This window comes from Ips typographus, linkage group LG16, assembly GCF_016097725.1.
Source record: "Ips typographus isolate SLU linkage group LG16, UJ_Ityp_2.0, whole genome shotgun sequence".
Taxonomy (NCBI): Eukaryota; Metazoa; Arthropoda; class Insecta; order Coleoptera; family Curculionidae; genus Ips; species Ips typographus.
The window spans coordinates 1,491,458-1,511,757 of record NC_138437.1 but is presented as its reverse complement, the minus strand read 5'-3'; the positions used below and the strand labels follow the sequence as shown (position 1 = coordinate 1,511,757).

The 20,300-nt window shown below is 33.8% G+C and overlaps 1 protein-coding gene across 1 annotated transcript in view; it reads left to right on the top strand.

Moving 5' to 3' along the window:
* The window catches only part of LOC145738595 (neurotrimin-like), a 214,040-nt gene extending 194,400 nt beyond the window's left edge, over nucleotides 1–19,640 (top strand). The window contains exons 8-10 of the mRNA XM_081993459.1: nucleotides 6,581–6,718; nucleotides 12,731–12,844; nucleotides 18,334–19,640. Of these exons, the coding sequence (XP_081849585.1) occupies nucleotides 6,581–6,718; nucleotides 12,731–12,844; nucleotides 18,334–18,392 (311 nt within the window). The 3' untranslated portion in view covers nucleotides 18,393–19,640. The remainder of the gene's footprint in view (nucleotides 1–6,580; nucleotides 6,719–12,730; nucleotides 12,845–18,333) is intronic.
* The last annotated feature ends 660 nt before the right edge of the window (nucleotides 19,641–20,300 follow it).

Sequence of the window (20,300 nt, the reverse complement as noted above, 5' to 3'; positions counted from 1 at the left end):
TGTCAAAATAGCTGTCATAAATCTCAGAAACACGTTTTGTAAAAAGTCAAATACTGCAAAAAATATTTTCTGAACTTTTATTTTTGCAACGTTTGAGCACAGTTTGACACTCAGAGACAAAATTGCTCGTCAAACCCACTTTGAGTGAAAAATGACAGTTTTAAGTACTTTTCTGAATCCCTCAATAAATTTCCTGTCCAATAACCTAAAAAAATACTACAAAATTTTATACAGCCAGGAAGAAAAGCGGTGTCAAAGTTTGAACTGTCAGAAACATAGTTTGAAAGGACAGTCAGGGACAAAGTCACTTGTAAAACTTACTTAGAGTGGAAAAATTACTGTTTTAAGCACATTTTTGGAATCCTCATTAAATTTCTTATCTAATAACCTGAAAAAACACTACCAAATTTGGTAGAATCAGAAAGAAAAGCGGTGTCAAAGTTTGAACTGTCAGAAACACAGTTTGAAAGGACAGTCAAGGATAAAGTCGCCTGTAAAACCTACTTAGAGGGAAAAAATTACTGTTTTAAGCACATTTTTGGAATCCTCATTAAATTTCTTATCTAATAACCTGAAAAAACACTACCAAATTTGGTAGAATCAGAAAGAAAAGCGGTGTCAAAGTTTGAACTGTCAGAAACACAGTTTGAAAGGACAGTCAAGGATAAAGTCGCCTGTAAAACCTACTTAGAGGGAAAAAAATGACTGTTTTAAGCACATTTTTGGAATCCTCATTAAATTTCCTATCCAATAACCTGAAAAAACACTACAAAATTTGGTACAGTCAGGAAGAAAAGCACTATCAAAGTTTGAACTGCCAGAAACACAGTTTGAAAGGGCAGTCAATGACAACATCGCCTGTGTAACTCACTTGAAGTCAGAAAATGACGGTTTAAAGTAGATTTTTGGAATTGTTATTAAATTTCCTATCCAATAACATGAAAAAACACTACCAAAATTGGTAGAATCGGGAAAAAAAGCGCTGTCAAAGTTTGAACTGTCAGAAACACATTTTGAAAGGAAAGTCAGAAAGTCGCCTGTAAAACCTATTTGGAGTGAAAAAATAACTACTTTAAGCACATTTTTGGAATCCTCATTAAATTTTCTATCCAACAACCTGAAAAAACGCTACAAAGTTTGTTAGTCAGTGAGAAAAGCGGTGTCAAAATTTAATTGCCAGAAACTCAGTTTAAAAGAACAGTCAGGGACAAAATCGCCTGTATAACTCACTTGGAGTGAGAAAATTACTGTTTTAATTACATTTTTGAAATCCTCATTAAATGTCCTATCCAATAACCTGAAAAACACTACCAAATTTGGTACAGTCAGGAAGAAAAGCGGTGTCAAAGTCTGACCTGTCAGAAAGACAGTTTGAAAGGACAGTCAGGGACAAAGTCGCCTGTAAAACCTACTTAAAGTGAAAAAATCACTGTTTTAAGCCAATTTTTGGAATCCTCATTAAATTTCCTATCCAATAACCTGAAAAAACACTACAAAATTTGGTACAGTCTGGAAGAAAAGCGGTGTCAAAGTTTGAACTGCCAGAAACACAGTTTGAAAGGACAGTCAATGACAACATCGCCTGTGTAACGCACTTGAAGTGAGAAAATTACTATTTAAAGCACATTTTTGGAATTCTGATTAAATTTTCTATCCAATAACATGAAAAAACACTACAAAATTTGGTACAGTCAGGAAGAAAAGCGGTGTCAAAGTTTGAACTGTCAGAAACAACAGTCAGAGACAAAATCGCCTGTATAACTCACTTGAAGTTTTAAACACATTTTTGAAATCCTCATTAAATTTCCTATCCTTACCAAAACACTACCAATTACCAGTAAGCACAAGATCAAGCGTACTGTGGCATTTTTTAGATGAAAATATGACAGTTTGACGTAAATATCATTGAGGAAAACTGTCCGTTGCTATTAACGGTCAAAGAAGCGCGACACCAAGTTCAAAATGCTTCTAAAGTAGTCAAAATTTTTAAATGCTGCTGAAGGAGCATAGAAACTTTCAAAAGCCTTTTTAACAGTCTGAAAGCTTCCAAATACTTTTCAGCTAGTCTAGAAGCTCTCAAAAATGAGTCTAAAAGCTTCCGTATTATTTAGAGCAACTTAAAAGCTTCCAACAATTTCTAGGGCCGTCTAAGATTTTCAAATGCTTTTAAAGCAGTCCAGAACCTTCAATATGCTCTTTAAACTGTCCTAAAACCTTCTAAATGCTTCTGAAGTAGTCCAAAAAGATTTCAGAAGCTTCCAAAACAGTATAGAAACTTGAAAAACTTTTATAACGGCCTAAAGCTTGTTACTGCAAACTTTTGTATTTTTTGTACCACAAAGTTAAATAAACCTTAAGTATAAATGACCCTTATAATCAGACTGTTGAAACTGGCAAAACTTGAAGAATAATTATAATTAATATTACTGACCAATTTCAACTCCAGAAAAAATAATCCAACATTATGTCCAGTTAAATTGTCAGAATAGCCCACTGTGTATCGCCCCCGTTTTTGAATTTATAAGAAATCAAAATTAGTTCTGGGTAGCACATATTATTAAGCTGGTTAGGTTTCTTATCGTCATTCATGATTTCTTTAACTATTTTTCATAAAAGTTATTACTTTAAATGAATTTGTTTACTTAGGTCTTTGTTAGGATCATAGAGTTTCCTCTTATCTCAGAGGCTTTTCCTTTAAACTTATTCTTAAGGTTGAATGGAAAAGGACTGTTGTGTGTTCATGCTGTATTACCTAAGATCACTTCTATCATCTTTTTAGGTCCTTGCCAAATTATCTTAGATTTATTTTTAAAAGTTTTCTTATAAAATTCAACTTGTTGACCACCAACCTAACCAGTGGTTTTAATTTCAATTACTTGCCTGGAAAAATTCAAATCTAGATTTAAATAACGAAGAGTTTATAGCCCAAGACCTTAATAAAAAAAAAGAGAAAGATGCCCTTTCAATTATTTATTAAATTTCCTAACTTGATAGCATTAATTTTTTTCTATCCTATGGATAACCAGGTGGTTTTCTCAAGAAAAAGAACGGTTTAACCAAAAACTCTCGTAAAATTTATCAAATTTTTAATGTTTTGTTAGGTTTAAAAACATTAATGTCAAAATAACAGATAAAAATCTAAAGTGCTAAATTAGAAACAAATGTTATTGTTTTGGATCTTTACTTAAAATTGATTAAATTCTAGTTGCTGGTCAATTACTCGTGTAGTACAAGATTTCTATACAGGGTGTCTCTGTTTTAAGTGACTTTAACAACAAAGAGTACGTTGAAAAATTTTCACACTGACTTAATTACTTTATTTGGCAAGTTTAGTGCAAAATTAGTGTGTTTTCATTCTATTCTAATCTATCAAGTGTCATTGAAACAGTATAAAGAAACAAAACAGAAGTAATTAATAGACATATTACTTATTTATTACAGAGTAAACTTATATTGATAAAAAACTCTGCGAATAATTTCTGAAAAATTAAATGAAAACTAGGATGTTACTTGTCTTCTTTATTGCAAATAACTACTATATTGTTTTGTATTTTAATTGGTAAATTTTGCGATTAGTAGCTTTAATAAAAATCACTGGTATATTAATTACCAGGTTGCAAAACAAACAAACAACAGTCTAATTTTTCATTTTTCCAGAATTGCCAAACAACTTTATGGGACAATTGCGCAAACTGCTTTTTCCCGAAAAATGCATTATTAAACGAAATATACCTAAATTAGTGTTCTATTAGTTTGATCGCAGCTTATATGAGAGTTTGAAACGGATGTGCAGTTTGGTTGTCCTGTTCACGTGATTTGAGCGTACATTGCTTTGTCATTTAACAATTTTTGATATTCCATTTTAACTTTCGTTTGTGAGTTACAGAATTGAACATTTTTGATTGGCATAAAAAGCACTGCTTTTAGTTGGTATTTTGATTATGAAACCCCTGTAGTTCGATATGTTCTGGAATATTAGAGATGGTCAATTATCCTAATATTGCCAATAATAAAAATACGTACAAAGTGGTCAGTAATAAAAATATGTTAGAACGTAATTTTTTATTGTGTCATAAAATAATACAGGATGTCCCAATCCAATATTTTTTTTCCAATTGACTTGATAATCATTATTTAAAAATATGTTTGAAAGTTTTCATATTAGCGGTTCAGTCTAATCAGATTTACTATAAGCACCAGGAATTAATGACATGTAACTCTTTTAATAAACATTCGCTTAAATTTGTATTTGTCTAGTTTAGAAAATTATTTCTTCTTCTTCTTCTTCTGCTGCGTGTCCATTAATGGATGTCTGCGATCACATTTGTCCACTCTTCCCTATTACGTATTGTATGTATTAGTTCTTGCATTATCCTCAGTCCTGTCCACTGCCTAACGTTGCGGAGCCATGACTTCTTTTTCCGATTCCTCTCTTTTCCTCAATCTTTCCCTCAATTATCAATTGCATGAATTTGTACCTCTCAGTAGGTACACGCCTATAGACCCATATCTCGAATGCTTCCAGCTTGTTCATAGTGCTCACCTTCAGTGTCCACCCCTCCATGCCATAAAGCAACACTGTCCAGACATAGCATTGGACAAATCTAATTCTCAAGCCAAGATTGAAATCAGTATTGGTGATGAGCACTTTTTTGAATTTGTGTTGAAAAAAAGTTAGTCAGATACTATTATAGTTCAAATTAGCTTGAAACTAATTGCTAGTATAATAAGATTTAACCTACTTGTCAACAGATAGGGCAAGCTAAATACGACCTTATACTAAACTTACTAAATACAGGTAAATTTTATAAGCCCTGTCCAGAAATTTTGAAAATGGGATTTAGTAGAGTATAATCTAAAATATAAAGTTCTCCAATAAATTGGAGATTGGATCGTGGTTTCAACATATTTGGAACTTCTGACTGCCATTAGTATACCTAAGTTAAGGAAAAGTGTGACAGTTGTTACCACAGTACTTACTAGTGATGTGCCACTATATGCACTAATTATTTCCCAAGTCAAAATTAGTTAAATAATGTCAGATACACTCAAAAATTCAATAGTTAACTGGATAAGGCACTGGTTTTAAAGCTGTTGGAAAGCTAATACTGACTATTTGCTAACTATCATTACCTGCTCTAATTTTGTCGGCTCAGATGTTCTTTAAATCCTCAAACAACGCGGAAATTTCTCATTACGTTTCTAAAATCTTTTGAATCGTTAAGAAGAAACAGTCTCGCCTCAATTGCTCAAATATTAATAAAATAGTAACATAATGTTAATTAAATTATAGTGTCAAAAGGAGATAAATAACAACAAATTACAAAACATATTTTTTAAAAAAGGTATTATAAGCATGTTTTTTGTAGCAGAAAGATTTCAAGTAAAACTACCAAATAACTACTCGAGACTAAGAGCTGCTTTGAACATGATTTTTCAAACATTCTATATACTATTATTACTCTCTTTCTCTAATTCTGTTACACTTGTACTTTGTTTATCTCTTCTCTACAAAATTTTTCAGAATAACTCCATAGAGTACCGCTTAAATATATGGTTATAACTGTTATTATTGAAGTGTCATATGGTTATAACTGTTATTATTGAAGTGTCAAAATAGCTGCTAAAATTTTCTAAAGAAAGATACATAATCTTGATGATTGAAAACCAACGTTAGAGCATACTTAAATTTAAAATTACAAAGCATAATAATTTAGCGTTATAATTCAAACCTACAAGCCCCAAACTGTAAAATGCTTCAATTTACAGATTATAAAATTTAAAACAAAATTAAATTAATTATCAAAGCGATGGAAGCCGCGAGTTTTATAATTCTATACGACATCCACATTGCAGGACATATTTATCTACTGGTACATACCTTCTTCAACATAATACAAGTTTTATGTTGATTTAAATTTAAAGGTTATTTTAAAAGCTAGTTAACACAGTAAAGGAAAAACATATTTTATACAAGTCAATTGTTTTTTTCTTCTTACAGGACTTCTCTTCTATCGCAAATATAACCAATTTGAATATGTTGAACTCAAACCAAAAACCAGTATAAGCATGGTGAAAGCATGTGAGGAGAGATTGTATATTGATCTATCAAGCGTAGAGTGATAATTTATAAGTTTTTGCACACTGCCAGCAGATTTTTGCACCAAAAACGACCCACACATTTTATTTTTGAAGCTTCCGCAGAGACCGCCGTATTTTTTTGAATTATTGGACGTAACACTTAGCTTATATTCCCACGAGCACTCTTAGATGATAAGCTTTGATAACTCTGACTTGAATGGAAAGCAGAAATTTAGCCCTCTAGCTTAATGACTTTATTAGGGCTGTTATGACAAAATTCATCAAGTTTTCTTTTTACCCGTCTGTTTGGCAGTATGCAAGAAACTGATCAACCTCTCCTGATAAGCGATTTTAGTTAAGTTATAGAGTTATTGAAGCATTATTAGATTTGGGATCGTTAATATCAAGTGCAGATGTAAAGGAAAAATTAAATTTTTAACGAACCCATTTCTAAAAATATTGTTCAGTCAAGAACGACTGAAGCATGTTTTTGTCGCAGTATCAACACCCCCCAGCACTTCTCCAAAGCCCACGACTACCGAAACACCTAGTAGAATGAAAGATTGGGGAGTGAGCGACTTAAACAATTCTGTTTATGGGAATCCATCTTCTTTGACCATACATCTTGACAACAAAGGTAAAATTCTAATATTTTTTAATTAATGAGGTATGCTTTTTATGGTAATTAAGTATGCATGCATTTTGTAGTGCTTTGCTGTATTTTACTTCTAAGAGCTTTTAGAGTAAGTATCGTGCTGTAAATAACTACTCATTTATTGAGCTTTTGATTGAAACGTTGTCAGATTATTCAGTATATATCGACATGTTTGTGAAACAGACAGGTATAAAGAATGACAGAGAAAAGGGAACTAATAGATGAAAGATAAAATATATCAAGCCAGTATCTTGGTAAGAATCTGTCTACAAAGGAAAAACCTTTTTAATTTTCTTGTTTATAGTATCGTTTATGGCTTTCCCATATTGATACGTTTATAGGAATTTTAGGAAGGGTTTATGCGGAAAGTTTTGCCCTTTTCGGCTATTGTTTTCCAAGAGAGACAGGTTTACCAACTTTAAAACTTTATTTTAAAGCTTTGGCTGATGTTATTATGTTTACTTCATATTTACGACAAATACAGGGTGTTTCAATTTTAGATAGTCAGTTTCTCATACAGGTTGATCTACTAAACCGTAAAAGTGACCAGTTTGATTAAATTAATCAAAAGTTATCATATTGCATGACACTCTTGTGACACTGCGTATATTGTGCTTGTTGGCCTGCCAAATTAGGTTCTATTTCATAAAAAATGCCTTTCTTACAAAATTTGATTAATTATGAAAGTCTTGTCCAGAGTCTGAACTATCTATTAACTTATATTCTTCAATGAAGGGTTGAACTAAAAAGCAACAGAAAATGGTTTATACAACTTTTGTGAAAAATAAAAGCATATCTATTTATTGCGGAGTTTCCAAACAGCCAATTTTTCTAGAAACTAAAGGAAACGTCACTAAAACATTTTTTCCAGGCTTCCTAAATTTTAATTTTTTTCTTTGAACTACTAGATTTACTGCAAAATAGTATAAATGACAATATGTGGCCCTTTAAGTGTTTTAACAATCCTACATTTTTTATCTCGTTATCTGAAAGGGTTTAAAAGATATTCCGAAAAAACTTCATAGTCTTGGCTCTATTGCAATTCTAGCTTTGAAATTCAACAACTTCATGAGACCCTGTATTTAGGCCAAAATTAATGATCATTTCCGTTCAAATGGTTGCTTCTAGTGCCTAAAGGGTGTTTCCTTAAAGAATTTCAAACAGAAATTAAATAGGCTGCATTTTTTATTACTCTGTATTTTGAAAGCGACGCCTCTTACGCAGAAAGGTTATTTTTGATTTTTGAATCGGCTGAAGATTTACCTCAAATATTTTAGAGCAATAAAACAAATTTCCCACCAAATTGATAGAATTCGTCAGTGTGGCACCATTCGAAACACATTTTAAACAAAATTGGCAGAATTTGTCAGTTTTGCAACATTGCAAACCCATCTCGTACCAAATTGATGGTATAATTTGTCAGTTTGGCAACATTTCGAACCAAATAGTTAAAATTTGTCAGTTTTGCAATATTGTAAACACATTTTGAACCAAATTGGTACCTTTTGTCAGTTTGGCAACATTCTGAACACATTTCAAACCAAATTGGAAGAATTTCTCTGGTTGGCACATTGCGACTACATTTGGAACCAAATTGTTAGAATTCGTCAGTTGGACAACATTGCAAACCCATCTCTTACCAAATTGGTAGAATTTGTCAGTTGGGCAACATTCTGAATACATTTGAAACTAAACTGGTAGAATTTGTCAGTTTAGCACCATTCTGAATACATTTGAAACTAAATTGGAAAAAATTTGTCAGTTAAGCAACATTGGAAACCCATCTCTTACCAAATTGGTAGATATTGTCAGTTGGGTAAAATTACAAACCCATTTTGTACTAAATTGGTAGAATTTGTCAGTTTTGCAATATTACAAACACATTTTGAACCAAATTGATACTCTTTGTCAGTTTGGCAACGTTCTGAACACATTTCGAATCAAACTGGTAGAATTTCTCTGGTTGGCACATTGCAACTACATTTGGAACCAAATTGTTAGAATTTGTCAGTTAAGCAACATTGCAAACCCATCTCTTACCAAACTGGTAGAATTTGTCAGTTTAGCACCATTCTGAATATATTTGAAACTAAATTGGAAAAATTTGTCAGTTAAGCAACATTGGAAACCCATCTCTTACCAAATTGGTAGATATTGTCAGTTGGGCAAAATTACAAACCCATTTTGGGCCAAATTGGTAGAATTTGTCAGTTTTGCAATATTACAAACACATTTTGAACTAAATTGGTACCCTTTGTCAGTTTGGCAACATTCTGAACACATTTCTAACCAAATTGGTAGAATTTCTCTGGGTGACACTTTCCGACTACATTTGGAACCAAACTGGTAGAATTTGTCAGTTGGGCAACATTGCAAACCCATTTTGTACCAAATTGGTAGAATTTGTCAGTTTTGCAATATTGCAAACACATTTTGAACCAAATTGGTACCCTTTGTCAGTTTGGCAGCATTCTGAACACATTTCGAACCAAACTGGTAGAATTTCTCTGATTCGCACATTCCGACTACATTTGGAACCAAATTGGTAGAATTCGTCAGTTGGGTAACATTGCAAACCTATCTCGTACCAAATTGGTAGAATTTGTTAGTTGGGCAACATTGCAATCCCATTTTGGACCAAATTGGTATAATTTGTCAGTTTGGCAACATTCCGAACACATTTCGAACCAAATAGTTAGACTTTGTCAATTTTGTAATATTGCAATCACATTTTGGACTAAATTGGTACCTTTTGTAAGTGTGGCAACATTCTGAACACATTTCAAACCAAAATGGTAGAATTTCTCTGATTGTCACATTCCGACCACATTTGGAACCAAATTGTTAGAATTCGTCAGTTGGTCAACATTGCAAACCCTTTCTGGACCAAATTGATATAATTTGTCAGTTTGGCAACATTCTGAACACATTTCAAACCAAATTGGAAGAATTTCTCTGGTTGGCACATTGCGACTACATTTGGAACCAAATTGTTAGAATTCGTCAGTTGGACAACATTGCAAACCCATCTCTTACCAAATTGGTAGAATTTGTCAGTTGGGCAACATTCTGAATACATTTGAAACTAAACTGGTAGAATTTGTCAGTTTAGCACCATTCTGAATACATTTGAAACTAAATTGGAAAAAATTTGTCAGTTAAGCAACATTGGAAACCCATCTCTTACCAAATTGGTAGATATTGTCAGTTGGGTAAAATTACAAACCCATTTTGTACTAAATTGGTAGAATTTGTCAGTTTTGCAATATTACAAACACATTTTGAACCAAATTGATACTCTTTGTCAGTTTGGCAACGTTCTGAACACATTTCGAATCAAACTGGTAGAATTTCTCTGGTTGGCACATTGCAACTACATTTGGAACCAAATTGTTAGAATTTGTCAGTTAAGCAACATTGCAAACCCATCTCTTACCAAACTGGTAGAATTTGTCAGTTTAGCACCATTCTGAATATATTTGAAACTAAATTGGAAAAATTTGTCAGTTAAGCAACATTGGAAACCCATCTCTTACCAAATTGGTAGATATTGTCAGTTGGGCAATATTACAAACACATTTTGAACTAAATTGGTACCCTTTGTCAGTTTGGCAACATTCTGAACACATTTCTAACCAAATTGGTAGAATTTCTCTGGGTGACACTTTCCGACTACATTTGGAACCAAACTGGTAGAATTTGTCAGTTGGGCAACATTGCAAACCCATTTTGTACCAAATTGGTAGAATTTGTCAGTTTTGCAATATTGCAAACACATTTTGAACCAAATTGGTACCCTTTGTCAGTTTGGCAGCATTCTGAACACATTTCGAACCAAACTGGTAGAATTTCTCTGATTCGCACATTCCGACTACATTTGGAACCAAATTGGTAGAATTCGTCAGTTGGGTAACATTGCAAACCTATCTCGTACCAAATTGGTAGAATTTGTTAGTTGGGCAACATTGCAATCCCATTTTGGACCAAATTGGTATAATTTGTCAGTTTGGCAACATTCCGAACACATTTCGAACCAAATAGTTAGACTTTGTCAATTTTGTAATATTGCAATCACATTTTGGACTAAATTGGTACCTTTTGTAAGTGTGGCAACATTCTGAACACATTTCAAACCAAAATGGTAGAATTTCTCTGATTGTCACATTCCGACCACATTTGGAACCAAATTGTTAGAATTCGTCAGTTGGTCAACATTGCAAACCCTTTCTGGACCAAATTGATATAATTTGTCAGTTTGGCAACATTCTGAACACATTTCAAACCAAAATGGTAGAATTTCTCTTGTTGGCACATTCCGACTACATTTGGAACCAAATTGGTAGAATTCGTCAGTTGGGTAACATTGCAAACCTATCTCGTACCAAAAGAATTGGTTAGGTGGGCAACATTGAAATCCCATTTTGGACCAAATTGGTATAATTTGTCAGTTTGACATCATTTCACACATTTCAAACCAAATTTTGAAATATGTCATAAAAAGTACCAACCTACAATTATGTATTAAAAAACGAAATAAGTAATGTATCATTCAAATCCAGAATTGCATTTAATAATAATAAAGCCTGATAATGTATTTATTTAACAAAACACGAAGGGAATGAAAATAAGTGAAAAAGATATAATTCCTATTAAAAAATTTGAACATAGGTTCGATATTTCAAAAACTGACAATGCTCTTTTAGAGACAGAGTTTTAATAACCAATAAAATTTTGTAAGAAAAGCCTTTTTCGGTAATCGTTAAGTTCTAGTTTATTAAGAAAACAAACGTGTTTGACAAAATTTATTTCCGTTTCAATATTTTGCAAATACCAAACAAAATTTGACAACAGTGTCTTGAGATTTTAACTTGATTGCTTTAGTGACCCGTAGCAGAAAAAAATCTGCGTTGCAGATATACAGGGTGTTCCAGTTTAATTTCAAAAATGCAAAAACTTCAGTTGCTTAACGGTTCTAACCCTGTCAACAATATTTAAAATAAGAATTTAAATTTGAATTTAAGAGTTGAGGAATCAACTATAAAAAAGAATAATTTAAAAAGCTGTTATAGTCTAGCAAACAGAAATTACCTTTGACGTACTATACGTTATTAAAATTAAGTCTGTTTAAAACTGAGACAACCTGTATAACAATCTTAATAAGATTTAACTGTTTATAGGATAAAATTAATTTGTAGTGCAGCAAAGTAATGGAAAAATGCGTGTTATTTTTGTGAAAAGCGATGTTTTCTGAAACTGCAGCAGATATAACAAATACTTAAACCGAAAAGCGCAATAAGAAATGGCGAAAGTTGTCGAAAGAATGTTTTTAATAATTCTACCGCTATAACGGAATGTGTATGGGTATCCAGAAACCAAAAGAATTTTAGTTTTCCCGAAGGCAACATCGAAAGCGAAAACATTTACTTAATATCGCCTAGCTTAGAAAGAAATGCCGGTCGAAAAAGTTTCATTTCTTCAACTTTTTTTTTAATTGGATCTAGAAGTTAGAACACGTTTTGGATTGAAAAGCTTGTTGATTATAGAATATTCCTTATTTGAATCAAAAAAAGGACTTGACCATTGAGGAATGTTTTTTAAAAACTTTACTTGAAACTTTTCGTCGACCGATTCATTAATGAACATTTCTTTGAATACCACTTCTCATTTAATTGCATGATGATGATGTTTTTTTCGTTACGAACTCAATCATTAAAGCGCGGTAGGCCCCGACATAAAGGCAAATTTTAATGAAAAGTGTAATTAAAAGCCGCTTTTTTTCAGCGTTTTTCCAACTTCGACTTCTCCAAACAAACTCTATAACCACTCAAATGCCCACTAATTACTAATTTGAATTAACTCCGCTAAAAATTTAGAATATGAAAATTCAGTTTAATCAACCGAGATTCTTCTTTTCCACAATAGACTTAAAATTTTTAAGTTGGTTTGCCCAATTCTGTTAAAAAGTAGTTTAACGAACATTATTATTTCTTACAGATACTAGTCAGCAGTCGAATTTGAATGAAGTGGGTAAATCTGAACAAAAATCAATTACAGAAGGTGAAAGCAAAAGAGGAACATCCAGCGTTACAAATGGAACTTTCTCACCAAGTAAGTACATCTTAATGTTGAAATATGAAAAAAATGTTTCTGCATGATTCAACTTTGCGGCTAATGCAAGTCCTGAATTTTAAATGAGACATTTAGTGGTGCAATAACCAAAATGCAAAGTGGACCACCGCTATGCATAGCGAGAGTAAAGGGAATCCTATATGCGTTGTGGGAAAACACATCAAAGACAATATGCGTTACTACCATTTCCTATAAGACGAACTCTAGATTTTACTTTTACCGCCGGTTTCTCACAGTATCTCTTTTGCCAACTTATATTTTATTCCCCACCGTATACGTCCATTATCGTAATACTATTGCGGTTCTGTCTGCCCTACGAAGACATTTTGATCATTGAATGAGGTCCACTGCTCCACTACACCAAATTCGGCTGTCAGATGAAAAAAAACGCTATAATTTTAGGTAATTTATGAATTGGTTTTTCTTTTATAGAAAACGCATTCATTTGTGTTAATAAAAATTGGTTTTTAGAGGGTGTTCCAGATTTTATGATTCAGATTTCATGTGAGTATGGTTAGAACAAAAAATTTTAAATGATTTGTTTTTATAACAATTGAATCCAAACTTGGCATTCAAAGTACTACTATGATATGTCTTAAAAATGCTTGGTTTTTAAACTGCTGGTCAATTGTAAATTTAAGTGTTATCCGGGCTTTTAAGCCGTGGTCCAACGGAATATCTTCCTGACGTGGACTTTCCTATGGTACCCATCAAAACGGTTATGAAGCAGATATTCCACTGGACATCGCCAAATTGTTCAGGCACTGCCTAACCATCTCTTGTTTCCAATGGCAGGGTGAATTCTTTGAACAGAATGATGGTGTAGCAATGGGCACCCTCTCAGTCCGGCAATAGTAAATTATTTTAAATGCTCTGGCCACCGCTCAAAAGAAACCAAAGTTCTGGTTACCTTTGCAGTTTGGAGCCACGGTGAAGACGAACTGCAGCAATTCTTGGTACATCTAAATTCCATAAATCCATCCATTTACTATGGAGACCAAAAAAGAAGGACGTCTACCTTTCCTGGGTGTAATGGTGACAAGGAAACGTGATGGAACACTGGCCCACACGGTGTATCGGAAACCACACACGGACCGTTACCTCAATAGTGGATCTAATCATCACCCTAGCCAGAAAAGAGGAGTGATCAAAACCCTATCGGAGTGGGCAAGAAGGATTTGCAAACCATCAGAGTTAGAAAAGGAGCTTAAACACCTGGAAAGGGTTTTCGGATGGAACGTATACAGTAGACAACAATTCAACAGAGCCACTCGCCCAAGAACTACGTAGACAACAAACGGGGGATGTTGAAGAGAAAGTTGATTGGACTGGCTTACCATACATACACAAGGTCACCAAGGATTTTAGAGAAGCACAAAGTCAAGACGGTCTTTAAACTAACCCCACTATCCAACAAAGTCTCAGATCGGCCAACGACAAACGGGATCCTTTATCGGCTTCTGGAGTTTATAGGATCCCATGCAGCTGCGGATCCGTATATATTGGAACGACTAAACGTAGTGTCAATACGAGAATAGCAGAGCACAAGAGAAGTTGGAGACTGGGACAGACCGAGAAATCAGCGGTGGCAGAACATTTCTAGCAACACACTTTCTAGAGGGCACGATATTCGTTTTGAAGAGGTGGAGGTTCTGGATTAATTAAGTAGATTAACAAGAGCCATTGAGATCTTTAAGCACGAGAATATCATCAACAAAAAGGAAAAGGTCACTTTGTTAAATCCGGAGTGGAAACGAACCCCACCGGTATAAATACGACCGACGCTCCAGCAGTCAAGCCAAAGGGGGAAAACCATCCCCCACTCACCAAACCCAAACTCCCCAAAACTTTAGGATGTAGAAACGGACGAAAGCCGGCTGTTTGGACATCCTATAGTTTGCCAGGACCACCAGAGATGGACGAGCTGACGAAGAAAGAAGAAATGGATGACGCCAGAAAGAGCGCCAGAAGAGCCCCTCCGTCAGCGGGGGCATCCTTTCCCAGGACAGAGGATGCCGATGCAACTCTGGGAACTTCCCAAAAGGGGAATTTCCAGACCTATCCTTTTGGTCTACGATGGGAGAGTAAAAAGCAGTAGTCTTGCTTGACTCATCTATCTGAGGCCGCATTACCATCCAAAGAATATCTCCAGCAGTCAAGCCAGTCATCGTCGAGATCAATCAAGTACGGAAGAACACGTCGACCATTACGTCATCGCCTTTGAAAATGTCCGCCGCAGATTTGGACGAAACGTCAGAAAGAAATTCCATTTGACCACGGCTTATAAGCCCGGATAACTTTCATATTTCATTAAAAACATGCTTCAGGAAAAATAATAGGCCAAAGATCCATAATAAGAAGAAGAAGAAGTTATGAGAATGGTACAATTGCAACAACTTCCAACTGTTTAGATCTGCAGTATCAAAAATACGCATAGCTTTGATGATAGCCCAACTGCAGAACGAAAACCGCACCTAAAGAAGAAAACTAACAGATGCCTCGACAACATATTACTATACTTTGATTCTGACCTTTTGAGGTCAGAGACAGTTGATCTCTGACTTCGAAAAAAGAGAGAAATAAGTGAAAAGAGAAGATTGAATGAGAAGACCATCTACACTTACTTTATGAGGTAAACAGACAACACAAAACTCTGAAAGTGACAATATAACTGCAACATCAAAAAATTAAGTAAAATCCATGTGGAATATAATACATAAAACGAACAGCAGGGTTTTAATAGAGTTGCTCCAGATGCTGGTATAAGTACTGAAATGAAAAAAGCTTTTCATTCGAAGAGTTAACTTATAATACGGTATAAGATGAAATTAATAATCTGTTAAACAAGAATACAGTTGATACATGTAAGTCTTATCAAGGCCCTGAAAAATGTAAACATCTTACCTCTGACTAGTGTAGTGTTGATTGTAATAAGTGTAAAAAGCAAGAAGGTCAAGAGATCTTTAACTATCGGCCCATATTTTTTAAACCAGCTTTGTGTAAATTGATGTAAAGGGTATCAATGAACAAATAGTAGAATTCTTTATGGCGAACGGTCTTCTTCTTCTGCTACTACGCATAGTAGACAGCTTTGAGCATTGTGAGTATGACGGGACTATTTGACTTGAGTAAGGCGTCATGTACGATCTCCTGCTGGAAATATCTTCTGACAATGACATCTTCTTTCAACAGACTACGGCCAAATGTTGATAAAACCACGAAAATAGTATTTTCACTTAAAAGTGATAATGTAGAAAATCCCAGTAGCGTCAAATTCCTAGAAGTGTCCATGGGCTGAAGCATTAAATTGGATGTCCAAATAAATAAGGTTTCTTGTAAGCTGGGAAGCAACATTTTTCTATTTTGAGGGTCGTAAATATAGTAGCAGGAGCGACCGTATGAGTGCATTTAAAATAAAATTTATACTGACTTTCCCAGACGTATACATTCTTGAAAACTTATTTCATGTTAAAAAGTTTGAATCGAGCTTGGACACTCATAAGGATTTCCAACCAGAAATAGAGACATGTTGTGCTCCTTTGTTCCTTGTTGAGAAAATACCAGAGAAAACCAGAATACTTAATGTACCAATAATTCTATCTATGATTTTATGCGCTTTTTTTTAATTATTAATATATAAAAAGGTTAGTGTGATAGTCAATTCCACCAGATTGTTCTTAACTCTTTAAATGTCTGTTCTAAGTTCTAACCTAACCTGAACCAGTTTAATAAGTGTTTCCACATTAGTAAATAAAGGATGTTATAGACTTAACTATACCATTGCGTCTACACTAGAAATCAAACCAAATTAGGATGTCGTCACAAAACGAAAAAATTGGGAAGGTTGCCAAAGTTAGGATAAAAATTTAAAACATTTTCAAAATAAAATCTTAAGCCAGAGGCCACTCAAAAATATTTTAAGTGATAGTGGGGACGAAACATCAAAAACCTCAACCTGACAACATCGTTTATACCGAATTGATTTTCATTCAAAATATTGTTTCAATGAAGCTATGTTGACACAAATTATTAGGATTTGTGACGTTATACTAATCTAGTTTGAATTTCGGTATATGCTAAATTTATCCGATTAAGACTTATACCACCTCGTATACAGGGTGTCCGGAAAATACGTGTACAACGTTTGACGACAGACTCCTGACGTCAAAATATGTCGATCTAAGCCGACTTAGTTATATCCAAAATTGTCTCGTTTAGCCGGTAGAGGGCGTCAAAAATTTGTAAAAATATTGGGTACAATTTCATTTCTTAAAGAGTATTGATAAGTGTATTCAGCAAGATGGCGGTCATTTTACACATTTGCTTAAGTAATGATTTTGGTTTACTTAATTTCTTACAATAAATAATTTCAACTTTATTATACCTACTTTGATGTATGCAGGTAATTGTAAATTTTTTTTTTCTGGCGAAACAGCTCATCCACCGGGAAATATTAAAGAGGTAAAATAGCTTCAAAATACTTCCGGTCACTCGACAAAAATATCTGGGTTGTCATAACGCCGTTCATATAAAAAATGAGGAGAAATGTTCACGTATTATATCACTTTTATAACACTTCCACTTATTTACAGCCGGTGACTATACTACTAGAAAACGTCATTTTATAGTATTAGTCTACATACTAAAATTCATTAAAATCCATTAGCAGGTTTTCACGTAATTTAGTAAAAAACCAATATTTTTACAAATTTTTGACGCCCTCTACCGGCTAAACGAGACAATTTTGGATATAACTAAGTCGGCTTAGATCGACATATTTTGACGTCAGGAGTCTGTCGTCAAACGTTGTACACGTATTTTCCGGACACCCTGTATAATATACAAATAACATTTTAAACCATAATTAACTTCAGTTAATAAAAAAAAAATATTAACAATTTGAGCTTTAGAGCCTAAAAGCAACAAAGATAAATTGCACTAAAATGGGCTAATCATTTTTATTTTGAAAGCACTGGCTTTGGAATAACTGAAGTGCTTTTATTAAACCCGATTTCATCGGGCATGATGTATTAATGTAACAGCTTAGTGTCAAATTTAATTTAAAAAAGAGGGAATTGAATACATTCGAAATGAAACTAGAAATCGCTTTTAAACGGAACGTGAAAGTAATTACTTTTCCGTCAATCGTAAGAAAACCAGGCAGATTTCCCTTGAACTCTACAAACAGGTTTATCGCCGTTAATGCGGGCAGCACAGGCGTTTGTTGGCAGCATAAACGTGTAAAACCCTTCGAGGTGTATAAATGGAGTCATGCACATCAGTTTATAACGTGTCAAAAGGTCGAAGGAAATAGAATTTTCTCAATTTCCCCCGTTCATATTGACCCGTGGCTTTCGGTCCTTTGACGTCTGTGAATGAAGCCCTCCCTGTCCGGAAAAACTGCCCACTTTGTTCCATCCGTATTCCACTAAAAGGGATGATTTTTTAATGTTTTTGTTTTGTTTCAGGGTTTTGGATTGTTCCAGTAATAATACTGCAAATGATAACGAGCATCCTCCTGCGGTGAATGAATTCAATTATATTACAGGTATTTAAATGTTAGGTATTCTTAGATGTAAAATGACATCGTTGATTGTACGTTGAGGGCGCTTAAATAAATGTAAAATTGTTTATATGTATAATCTATTTTAAATATATAAAGACTGAGATTGGATAGATTGAGAATTTATTGGGAATCATATTGGTAATAATAATTAATTCAAAAATTAGCTGTAACATCTACTACTGCACATTCTATTATTACTAAAGCAATTATATTGTAACTCTAAGCTGTAGTTTCCTACAATTACAAATCAAAAGTAAGCAAACATTAGAGACTTTTTAGTATAGTTGTTGGTTATTAAGATTTTAAGCTACAGCATAGAGAATCCACACAGAGTGTTTTAAAAGTTGGTGGCTGAATTTTTGTAGTGCCAAAACACTACTTTGTAATTCACTCTGCTTTATTTTTGGGTATTCTAGTAATCCTATAGTCGCTTTTCTGTAACAAACTCTTAGCACAAACATACAACAACCGTATGATAAAAAAACACACTTGTTCAAATTATAAAACAGGGTAAAAAGTAATTTTGACCTCAACGCGGAATAATAAAACTGGCTCCGTTATTTCTATAATTTTTATCATATGGTGTGTAAGTACAATCTATAACGTAGTATATAATTGATGTAAATATCAGTAGGTCTTTCAACAAATTGAACGCTAAACATTACCTCTCTCTCTTTTACGTGTGGTTTCCTTTCTGGAACAGGGTATTAAACTTTTTACAGTCAAATCAAATTAACTTTGCCAATATTTGTCCATTTTCAGTCGGTTCGAGCTTGTCAAGAGCTTGTTAAAACAATATTCAAGAGCGAAATACAAGGAAGTTGGTTCTTAAAACGTGTGAGGTGTTTTACGAGAACTTTCTTATATAGGGTGTCTCAACGATAGAAGAGTAAACGCTGAAATGGTATAGTTTGTATTCAATGTGGTTAACCAGAATATTTTCTATGTAATAAAAATGCAATATGCTATATCTTTTTTTTTAAATATATGTTTATACCTCCTGTCCAGGAGAATCCTGGACGTAGGAACTTGGGAAACCAGTTTTTATTTTTTGTGCCTGTACGGTTCATTTAATGGAAAAACGCTTTAGATAAAAGTTGCAGAGCACATTTTCGGCTATCAATTTGTAATTTTTTCAATACCGTAGGTTTGACCAGTAAGACACAAAACGGCTCTAAAATTCGGAAATTTAAAATTTTGCACCAAGCGGTCGTTAAGGAAAATTTACCTGCCGTGGTGCTACCAACCTTTCAAAATCATAACAATTAGCGGTCCGTCATTCTCTAATCAAAACAAGTTTATTTAGTAATAATTTTGAGTTACTACCCTCATAATGCAAAGAAAATAAAAATAAATTGTGATAAGGATACTTTAACAGTAGTCACACCCCAAAAATCTACGTACGTTGCATTTAAAACCTCGTTCAATGCCTCTACCTAACTTATTTACTTTGTAGCTAAGTTCTTTAAGAAAACATTGGTTTTGCTTGTGAATATTTAATGAGGACGACCGAATCACCTATCTCAAGACTCTTCATAACACTTCAAACGATTTAAAGTGCTAAAAACAGGGATAACGAAGGCCTGCAGATCTTTGAAGGTAAGTTGCTTTACTGTACAGGGACCACAAAAGAGGGCAAATACTTACCTCAAAAGTGATGTGATTTAGTGACCTATGTGACAGCTAGTTTTATTCTATCTGTTAATAAAAAGCCATTCTTTTTAACTGGTTATCAATGTTTTTTTCTATAATATAAATAATAATATATATATCGGGGTTACAACGTTTTACGTCTTCCGATTCCAAGTCTCCACCTCTCTCTATCTCTCCACATGTCTTCTTCCAGGCTCCTTTCCCGAACTTCACTAT